This window comes from Paramisgurnus dabryanus, chromosome 4 (genome assembly GCF_030506205.2).
Source record: "Paramisgurnus dabryanus chromosome 4, PD_genome_1.1, whole genome shotgun sequence".
In the NCBI taxonomy this organism is placed as follows: domain Eukaryota; kingdom Metazoa; phylum Chordata; class Actinopteri; order Cypriniformes; family Cobitidae; genus Paramisgurnus; species Paramisgurnus dabryanus.
The window spans coordinates 19,950,447-19,961,649 of record NC_133340.1 but is presented as its reverse complement, the minus strand read 5'-3'; the positions used below and the strand labels follow the sequence as shown (position 1 = coordinate 19,961,649).

Genomic DNA, 11,203 nt, shown 5'->3' with positions numbered 1-11,203 from the left:
CATCTTGCTTGATAATTTTTCTCTGTTTACGGTAATATCCATTGAGTGTATAAAATACATTTGTGACAGTAATGTAAAGTTGAAAGATTACCATATAATTAATTATTTTACTTGCATATCAAAAGTTTTCTTTCCTGTAGAAATGGGATACAGCAGATATTCATTGAGGATTTTTTGAGTAAATCAGTTATTTACTAGCCACCACATACTTGCACTAGAAACCTTGCATTACTATCACAAATGTATTTTATACACACAATTGATTTTAATGCAACCAGAGAAAAACTAACAAGCAAGATTTCAAAGGCCAAGAGTCCAACTAAAACAAACACTGATCACCATAATGGTGTCTTAAAATAAAACAAAACATTAACATCTAAGACCAATAAGTGAATTGTGATTCCTACAGAAATAAGGTTTCATAACAGTTTTAAAATAATAATGTTTCTGTATCATTTACATAACAAGCAAAAAAAGTAAATATAGAAAACAGTAGTTTTAAAACATGATATTGTCATAGCGTTTGAAAATAATAGAATGTTACATTTCTCTAACATTCAGATAACCAATAAACGTTCTTAAAACATAAAACTGGACACTTTTATGTTGGCAGAAAACATTTTTGGGAGCATTGGAAACATTCAAGGAGCATTCTTAGAACTTTTCTCTGTTAGCTGGAAGAATGTTTGAAACGGTTCCTTAATTAACACACTAACAAGCTGATGAACTGAATCAGGTGTTTCATATAAGGAGACATCTAAACCATGGATTGGGAACCACTGAACTAGACGACAGATGCTGCCCGTAGTGTAGCGTTGCCAAGTCCTCAGCTTTTTTCAAGTTTAGATTTGGGCTACTGTTTAAACTGTTTCCACCAGATTTTTTCTACTGCAGGTTAAAGATGAAAGAATTTTGTTTATTAGTTTTTGGGAAGCTTTTGTGCTAGTCTTGAATGTCCATTGAGATGGTTTTGATATGTGAATCTGGCAACTCTGGCTGTGTGCTTGCGCAGATGGCCGAGCAGTATCCACGTGTCTAACCCACAAGGAGCAGTGGAACAGCCGAGGAAATAGGCGCTTGGCCAGTAAAACCCACCAAAGAAGCAGCAGTTTGTTGTGTAAGATTTGAGCAGATTAGCTGTGATGGAGGTAAATCTACAGTGACTTTTATTGCAGCTTCAGTTTGTCACTCCTCATCTTGACCCATCTTTGTTTTAACAGTTGTTAGTGGAAAACCGTACCTGAAAAGGACCTGACATGAGGGGTTCTAGCATTGAACTGGCGCGTTGTTAAAGGTGCACCCATCAAGCTATGCATAGCCTACAGCAGAGCTACAGCAAAGAACCTACGCACAACTATAAGCCAGGCTTTATCTTTTATAAAATTCCCCATTCAGCGGTATGTTTAAAAAGTCCCAACTGCCACAATGTCCGTTTCTTATGCAAGTTCATACAAATAAAATGACCCAATAGTATTTCTACTGATCATTTAAACCAGAAAATAAATATACTTAAATTCTACCTGCACAAAATCAAACAAGACAATGTCAGATGTTATGGGTTATTTAGTTAACACGACGAATAGGACAATACATTATGTATAAATATGAGTGGAGAAAAAGACCATAGTCTATTGTAATTAGAAAATCCGTTACTGACAACAGCAGACAAGGTATGTATGAGATGTTTTACAATTAGTCTTCTGACATTTAACGGGCACAAGTGATTAAAACGCCAGTTTCAAGCCCTCAGAGCCTATACATACAAACTATTCATACTACGAATAACAAATAAATATACAAAGAATATATTAATAAATAATTTTTATTATCTCGCAAGCCAGAGTTCAGAACCTCAGATGTAGAATATAATTTGTAGCTTTTTCCACACTCATCACATCTTTAAGGCCTTTGTCCATTGTGAGTTTGCATGTGTGCATCAAGGGAGTTCTTATGAATGAAGCTCCTTCCACACAGATCACAACTGTAAGGCCTTTCTCCAGTGTGAATTCGCATGTGTGCATCAAGGGAGACCTTATGAATGAAGCTCCTTCCACACCGATCACAACTGTAAGGCCTTTCTCCAGTGTGAATTCGCATGTGTGCATTAAAGGAGTTCTTTTGACTAAAGCGCCTTCCACACTGATCACAACTGTAAGGCTTTTCTCCAGTGTGAATTCGGATGTGTCCTTCAAGGGACTTCTTATGAGTGAATGTCTTTTCACAATGTTCACAACTGTAAGGCCTTTCTCCAGTGTGAATTTTCATGTGTGTGTCACGATTGGACCTTTGAATGAAGGTCTTTCCACACTGGTCACATTTGTAAGGCCTTTCTCCAGTGTGAATTCTAATATGCGCATCAAGGGAGTGCTTATGTATGAAGCTACTTCCACACTGATCACATCTGTAAGGCTTTTCTCCAGTGTGAATTCGCACGTGTGCATCAAGGCAGATCTTACGAATGAAGCTCCTTCCACACTCATCACATCTGTAAGGCTTTTCTCCAGTGTGAATTCGCATGTGTGCATTAAGGGAGTTCTTTTGAGTGAAGCTCCTTCCACATTGGTCACAACTGTAGGGCTTTTCTCCAGTGTGAATTCGCATGTGTCCATCAAGGGACATCTTATGAGTAAATGTCTTTTCACACTGATCACATCTGTAAGGCCTTTCTCCAGTGTGAATTTTCATGTGTGTGTCACGATTGGATTTTTGAGTGAAGCTCCTTCCACATTGGTCACAACTGTAAGGCCTTTCTCCAGTGTGAATTCGCATGTGTGCATCAAAGCGGGCCTTATGAGTGAAGCTTCTTCCACACTGATCACAACTGTTAGGCTTTTCTCCGATGTGAATTTGCATGTGTGCATTAAGGTCGGAATGACTACTGAAGATGTTCCCACACCGAAAGCACGTACAAGAATCTTCATCTGACAAAATATTCAAGCAGCTCAGAGATTCTTCCTTAGTTTTATAATGATGAGGTTTCTCCTCAATTTCATTCAAACTTTCCTCCTTCACCTTCATCTGGTCTAAAAATAAACAGAGAAAATTATTATTATCAATACGACAGAAAAAACTGAGCAAATGCAATTAATGTGTAAATATTAAGTCAAGACACCTACCTGAATAAATCAAGTCCCCTTTATCTATCTGTTCTTCTTCTTCTTCTTTAATTTCTTGTTTTAGCTCCATCCCACAGTCCAGCAGATTTACTGATGTCTTCTCTTCTTCTTCATTACAGACAGAAACCAGAAGTTCTGTAGATGTTTGATCAGTGAAACCACAGACAGAGACACCAGGTGCATCCTGAAAATAACATTAAATCAAAAAAAAAAAATAGTTTCATTTAAACTAATTTGAATGTTAAGTTTCTAGATATCAGAGTGTGTAATAAACATTACAGAACAGAATATTAACATTTGTGTTTCACAGCTGATCGTGCATGACAAAATGATGACAGAGGTTTTACTCAATCTCTCATTTATTGTCAATCAAAACAGAAGACAACTAGCCTGGTTAGCCAGACCTACATCAAGATCGTCACACAGACGGCTCAATCCGAGGGGCGGGATAATTTCAAAGGAAATTAACAAGATGCATGTTGATATGTTGTAAAACAAATTGCATATGAAGTGATTTATTTAGCTTTCTTAAGTTACCTGAGTTTTCAACATCTCTGTCAGCAGCTCCCCTCAAAAATTGTGTCACTCCTGAAAACATAGAATAACCTTTTCTCAATATTTGTTTACAATAAAAGGTTTTTTACTTGAATGGGCTTCTGGTCTGTGTGTGTTAATGTGTTTTGGAGGAGGCGTGACTTTGGATGGCGATTTGAATGTGGGGTGGTATCGTGATTTCAGTGCTAGTAGGAAAGTTAGCATTTTTCAAAATCAGCTACCTTACATTTCAAGGGCCCATATTTTCCTTTTCATGATTTTACATTTCCTATGCTGTGTAAGTGTGTATTAGTACATGCTAACAATCTGCAAATTTACAAATCCCAAACTATATGATGAAGTGAGGTAGCATCTCCAACTAAAATCTCTTTTCATGGACTACAAAGAACGCAAAGATTGTAGGAACAGTTTACTTCCGCAGCCAGTTGACGAGGGCTCGATACACATATCATAATTTCCGCTTCTGACTCACATTCTGTAAGTATTCTATGTTTTTATATTTCAAGAATTTACTACTGACTATTCAAACCATGATTCAAACATGAGTTTTGAGCAGTGTAAAGTAGTGCTGCTTATTTGTTGTTCCTACTATCACGCTCTCATGATACTTTGACGGCATCCACCTGTCAGTTCTGGGGGCGCTGCATAAAGTCGAACATAAACAATATGTAACATAAACAAGAGCAAAAGCTAATGTGGTTGTTAACTGTACAGTCAGTGTTTATATTAATCCACGACTAGGCGTTAGTTATATTGGGGAAAGTTTCCCAGAAAGGAATTAGACTAGTTCTAGAATAAAATAAATGTAAGACCTGTCCAAACTGAAAACCACTTGAACTGACATCTTAAAATACATCAGCGCCCTTGTTTTGCCTCAAAATGCACACAAGTAATGGTTTTAGTAAGGCATGTTTGTTCACCCTTACGAAAATTAAGCCTGGTTTTACTACAGTTAAGAAAAACATGGTTAGTGTAGTAAAACCATGGTTTTGCGAATAGTAATATACCAAAAAAACATGGCTACTACACTTTTACCACAATAAAACCATGGTTAATTTTCGTATTGACAAACTAGTAATATTTACTAATTAAACTAAGGACTAGTCCTGTTTTAAACTAATCCCTGTCCGGGAAACCACCGCTAGGACATTTAACTAGTTGTGCAAATATACCTTACCATAAACATTACTGGTGCATATATTAAGACAAAACAATGGCACTGATATTGTATGATATTTCAGCGCAAGCTGTTATATTTAAGACCGCTCAAACATGCATTTTAGGCCGGGACTAGGATTAAACCCAGTCCGTGAAACTGCCTCATACAGTCAGTTACATCTCTCTAAACGGTGCTATGCTAACAGATTTACGAAGACACGAAACCATTCCTATGTTGGTTAAATGCTAAAATAAGTTATTCAGATAGGAAGAGCTTGAAAAATCCTTTAAAATGACACCAAGCCCATGTCTATAGGCTCAAGAATAACAAAATACTGACCATTTGAAACTCGAAAGTCATCACTTTATTTTGTCCCATTGTTTATCATTTTGCGGGTGGTAAAACTCCTGTGCGCGTCGTTCAAATAAATTGAAATTTCGTTCACTTGTAGTTTAGTAATTAAACCAAATGTATATTACAATTTAAGGGAATGTTTTACTTCGCACGTCGCCTGAGGAAATCCGAAGTTGCGTTGAGGGGAACCAAACGGACAGCTGAGATAGTCGCGTACCTATTCTATGTAGTAAATATTCAACAGGACGTTATGTGTCGTTTGATGGAAGTATTAAAACATTTGTGTGTATTATTTGTGTGACACGAGGGACTAAACTTACCGAAAACCGGTGAGAGGAATAACAGAATTCTGGTCAGTTCTGGTCCCGCCTCGTTTCCATAATAACAATTTTTCTTCTTCTTTTGTGGGTTTATTGGCGGCGTGACGGGGTGCATACCGCCATCTAATGAACTGGAGTGTGACAAGAATAATCTGCACGATGCTGGGTAAATTCTATTAACTTAAGTTACTGGGTTGATCTTTTTCACATCTTTTAGGTTGATGGAAGCACTGGGGACCCAGTTATAGCACTCAATCATGAAAAAGTCAGATTTTCATGATATGGAACAATGACTGAAAAACATCAGTAGGCATTGACATATTCACACTGGAAGAAAATAAACCCCTGCTGAAAAAACAGCATGGGATGCTGGTGCTAGTGCTGGTTTGGTGCTGGTTTAGCTGGTGCTGATGCTGGTTTGGTGCTGGTTTAGCTGGTGTTCACTAGCAAACCAGCACCAAAACACAACATATGCTGGTCTTGCTGGTATGCTGTTTTTTTTCGGCAATGACAAGACCAACTCACCAGAAGCAGAATTGGATCGGGCAGAATTAAAGGCACAAAGGATGAACAAAGCATGACACTCGAGGATTTATTAGAGAAAGCATCTGGAAAAAAACACAATTCATAAATTGTATTTTTTAAAAACACTGGGAAAGAATTTAAGAGGATTTTTTCCCCCTTAGATGTCATTCTAATATACCCGCACTCCTGTCTAATAGGTGGCGGTAATGCACCGTTGAGATGAGTTGCCAACCGCCATTAAACCTGAAAGAAGAAGCTCTTTGAGCGCTGTCCGTGTTGTGTTTGTGCTCTTCATCATTTATGTGATTTAATGTTTGTTATCTTTCTAAGGTAAGCGAAGTCGTATTACTGTTGCTTGTTAAAACCTTGAGATTATATAAATATTTTCAGACTGAGTTACTTTTGTAGTCACGAAAGCTTTGTTTCTTAATTTCCCTTACGAAAATTAACTGTGGTCTTTTTTTGTGGTAAAAGTGCAGTAACCATGTTTTTTGGTGTATTGATTACTATTAGCAAAACCATGGCTTTACTACAGTAAATTTACTACAGTCATTTTCGTAATGGTGGTTAATAATGCAGCTGTTTTTTATAATCCTGTTGAAATGATGTCTGTGTTATTTAGTGGGAATCTGTCCATGCTGGATATTGATGATTTCATCACAGAAATCTCTCAGCTGAAGAAAGAGGTGGCGTTACTGGAGACAAAGCTGAGGTTAAGAGGAGATGAAGGACAGAAGAGGGAGGTTTGTAGAGTTTCAACAATCATTTAATCTTTGTACACTGTAAAAACTATTGAATATAAAATATTTTCCAAAGGTAATGAAGTTATTTGAACATAAAAATGTAAGTATGAAAATCATATTTATTATTTCGATTTTTGCTGAATAAGATTAAATGTTGCTAATAAAGATTATTTTGTTGACCTGATCTAAAATAGATTATTATATAACATTATTATATATTGTAATTATAGTCTGGTATTTGATCATAGCCTGTGTGATTATTGTGTCTGTGTGCTATTAGTTGTTCTTAAAGGATTAGTCAATTTTCTTAAAAGAAAAATCCAGATGTCATCCAAAATGTTGATGTCTTTCTTTGTTCAGTCGAGTAGAAATTTTTGAGGGAAACATTGCAGGATTTTTCTAATTTTAATGGACTTTAATAGAGCCCAACACTTAATACTTAATTTCTTCTCGACTGAACAAAGAAAGACATCAACATTGTAGATGACATGGTGGTGAGTAAATTATCTGGATTTTTCTTTTAAGAAAATGGAATATTCCTTTAAATTCTTTCATACATTTAGAAGAAATTCAAGTACGAAGGTTTTTGTTGAATCTTGACACATTTGTGCATAAGACCCATTGTTTTTGGTGTTTGCTGGTTTATTCATGCTGATGTAATGGTGTCTGTTATTTTACTATTGAGTTGTTTTTTACTGAATGATGTTTGTTGATTGTCATTTTGATAAAAAAAATGTTTGTGTGTTCATCGCAACCTATTCCGTGTTTTAGTTGTCTTACGGAGACCTGTTATGCAAAATTCACATTTACTGTGTCTACAATGTGTTTAAACAACAAACCTATGAAATCCACTCACTCTTTTTAATTATTCCCATAAATCAGAAGTTGCGTCTTCAAACAAGCTGATTCACCTTTTCATCTATGATGACATCAATATAGGGAGAAGCCCCGCCCACAACTGGTGACGATCTGCTCTATTATCACAGACACAGCCCTGAGTGACAAGCACAGAGTCCATCAATTGTGTATCTTCGGTGTTGCAGCTGGAGTCTTACAATGTCTGCACCAATGAGGAATTACAAATGCTGGGTTTTGGGATGTACCAATGAACATCAGAGTCTCTATAGACTCCCACAGTCTGAGTCACTGAGGACATCGTGGTTAGATTTCATTTTTTATGGAAATGTCCCAAAGAAAGTACCTAGAATCTTACACGTTTGCGCCAATCATTTTACACCAGACTGCTTCATAAACAAGGCCCAAGTTAACGCTGGATTTTCAACAAACTTGATTCTGGAGAATGAGTCAATACCAACGCTTCGTTCGCAAACCGTAAAATCAGAACAAGTAAGTATTGCACTTCATATGTTGTAAATATTTCCTGATTCCCTTTTGACTCTTAGTGTACCTAAAGTTGGATTTGACTCCAGGAGTGGAAACGACTCTAATCGACTCTTTAGTTTTCAATGTTGTCATTGGCTCAGATTTAGATTATAGTTGTATTTATATAAAAATAGTAAGTAAATTTCAAAAACCACTCATGTTTAAGATAAACGGCACACCTCCACTCTCTCCTACTCGTTTATGTCTTATCCAGAATACTGTTAAAGTCAGAAAATGAACGACACCTCTTTGTTCTTGATGCCACTCAATTTCTTGCCTTCAAGAATAAATCGGTTTAACATTGTTTTTAATTAATTCCCCATCACAGAAGGAGAGCTTCATCAGTCCATGGAGCATCAATATGCCTTAGCTCAGAGTACTGATCCACTCTTTCAACTGTGTTGATGTGATTGTTTAACATGTTTGTGATGTTTGTGTGTCAAAAAAATCTGTTGGTGCACTTTGCACAAATGAAAGTGTGTTTGTGGAAGACTTTGGTGATCGGTTGATGGATGAAATGTTCCTAAACTTACATAGTTACATTAATCTTGTATTCTTAATCCTGATCCTGTTGTTATTGACAGTAAATGAGAAACTGAGAGTCAAACATTCAGTTTGTGGATGAAGATGTTTGTGATGGTATTTTTATTTGGATTTTAACCTTTTGTTTGCTTGATATTTCACTGTTGAGTAGTGCACGAAAGTTTTATAAAACTGTCATAATTTTCTCCTCCAGTTTATTATTTTTCCTGTTATTTTCAGGATGTATCTGGTGTCTCTGTCTGTGGCTTCACTGATCAAACATCTACAGAGCTTCTGGTTTCTGTCTGTAATGGAGAAGAAGAGAAGACATCAGTAAATCTGCTGGACTGTGGGATGGAGCTGAAACAAGAAATCACAGAAGAAGAAGAACAGACAGATGAAGGAGATCTGATTTATTCAGGTAAGCATCTTGTCTTAATATTTACCTATTTGGTGTTGTCACAGTAACAACATTTCAGTTGCTGGTACTTGGTACCGATACCAGTAAAAAATTGATGGTTTATTTTTTTAAAAACATTCCCATCTGTATTTACTTTATACTAATTACATTAATATTTTGACCCATTGAAACCACTATTAAATTGTGAGAAGATTCAGTGTAGAGAATTCAGAATCTAAAAATGTTTGTATTCATGATTGTTATTTGATTATTTTATATGGTAATTATTTGTGCTTTGTCTCAATATTCTATGTTAAAAATAGTTCCTTTTTTTATTTGGGGTCCTTACATTCGTTTCGGGCTACTGAAAACTAGTGATAGGACAACATATTGCAGAGCCCGATATTTGGACACTTTTTTATTGTCTGCATCGGCCAGATTTTTTTTTAATCGGCCAGTAAATTTCTCTTTTACTTAAATATGATGTTTGTAATAAAAAGACACTTAGTGTCACTCAATGTAAAGCCAAAGTTTGACAGACAGTAAAATGACCAATCATTATTCACTTTTTAACATGACTTTATATTGTGTCACAACACCACACCAGTTCGACACAACTATTCAAATAGTACTGTGAGATGTCAGAACCACATTGATTATGTATTGTTAGTATGTTTAAGTACTTTAAAAGGGTATATTACAAATTTATTTTTACTTTCACCAATTTTCTGTTCGTCTCTTATTAACTGTAATAACATTTGTGTTCTATTGACCTCACATTGGCCAATCGGCCATACAGCTTTCTTAATATTGGTATCGGCCATATAAAAACCCATATCGATCGATCGACCACTACCAAAAACTGAAGAGTGCTTTCCAAAGGGCTACCAGGGATTTTGTGAGCTCTGCACGCGCCAGATTGCAAATTTCGGTATAAAATAAACATGCATGGTAATTCTCTGTAAATATAAGCTTGAATTTTAAACACAGCTGAGCTCAGTTCATCAGCCAAAATTATTATACGTTACTGGGTTTAATCGCAAAATAATGTCCTTGTAATGTCACGTTTATCGTAATGATTTTTCTGTTTATTTTAGACCTGAATGTGAAGTTGGAAAGTTTTCAATCAAATAACATGGAGGAGAAACCTGATCATTTTATTCCTGGAGAAGAATCTCTGAGCTGCTTGAAGACTGAGATTTTGTCATTTGAAGATTTTTGTACGTGCTCTCAATGTGGAAAAATATTCAATAGTCAGTTTGACCTTGATGCACACATGCAAATTCACACTGAAGAAAGACCTTACAGTTGTGACCAGTGTGGAAAGACCTTCACTCAAAAGGCAAACTTAAATATGCACAAGAAAGTTCACACTGGAGAAAAGCCTTACAGATGTGACCAGTGTGAACAGACCTTCCCTTATAAGTCCCAATTTATTGCGCACAAGAGAATTCACACTGGAGAAAAGCCTTATATTTGTGAGGTTTGTGAACTGAACTTTGCTCGTAAGTTCAGCCTTGATGTGCACCGGAGAACTCACACAGGAGAAAAGCCTTACGGATGTGACCTGTGTGGACAAAGTTTCAATTATAAGTCCTACCTGACTGTGCACAAGAGAATTCACACTGGAGAAAAGCCTTATGGTTGTGACAAGTGTGAACGGACTTTCACTTATAAGTCCCACCTTACTGTGCACAGGAAAATTCACAATAGAGAAAAGCCTTATGGTTGTGACCTGTGTGGACAGACCTTTGGCTTTAAGTCCCACCTTACTGAGCACAGGATAATTCACACTGGAGAAATGCCTTACAGTTGTGACCAGTGTGGAGAGACCTTTATTCGTAGGTTTAGGCTTGATGTGCACAAAAGAATTCACGATGAAGAAAAGCCTTAGAAATGTGACCAGTGTAAAAAGAGCTCAAAAGTCCAGCCTTAAGCCTGGAATACGCTTAGGGGTGTGCCATATCATACTGTCTATGATAACAACTAGTATCATTTTTTACATGATTAAGTGTCATCTCGTGATCAATGATATAGCGACGCAATGACCTATGGCGCATTTACGTTCCCGCACAGCAACAACACCTGAGAGCAAGAGCAGCATGTCAGCCACACCGTCAAGTGAA

General features: G+C 36.6%; 2 protein-coding genes across 2 annotated transcripts; one reads left to right on the top strand and one right to left on the bottom strand.

The window, feature by feature from the left end:
- Positions 1–1,545: 1,545 nt before the first annotated feature.
- Positions 1,546–5,608, bottom strand: LOC135760400 (uncharacterized). The gene is made up of 4 exons (XM_065274379.2): positions 5,505–5,608; positions 3,654–3,704; positions 3,117–3,300; positions 1,546–3,023 (listed from the first exon to the last, which is right to left on the bottom strand). The coding sequence occupies exons 2-4, from the start codon at positions 3,666–3,668 to the stop codon at positions 1,900–1,902; spliced, it is 1,323 nt and encodes a 440-aa protein (XP_065130451.1). The 5' UTR covers positions 3,669–3,704; positions 5,505–5,608; the 3' UTR covers positions 1,546–1,899.
- A 663-nt stretch (positions 5,609–6,271) lies between these two features.
- Positions 6,272–10,980, top strand: LOC135760401 (uncharacterized). Its single transcript, XM_065274381.2, has 5 exons — positions 6,272–6,359; positions 6,652–6,772; positions 7,655–8,119; positions 8,918–9,098; positions 10,175–10,980. Exons 3-5 carry the CDS (start codon positions 7,829–7,831, stop codon positions 10,969–10,971), a joined length of 1,269 nt encoding a protein of 422 aa, XP_065130453.1. The 5' UTR covers positions 6,272–6,359; positions 6,652–6,772; positions 7,655–7,828; the 3' UTR covers positions 10,972–10,980.
- Positions 10,981–11,203: the final 223 nt, after the last annotated feature.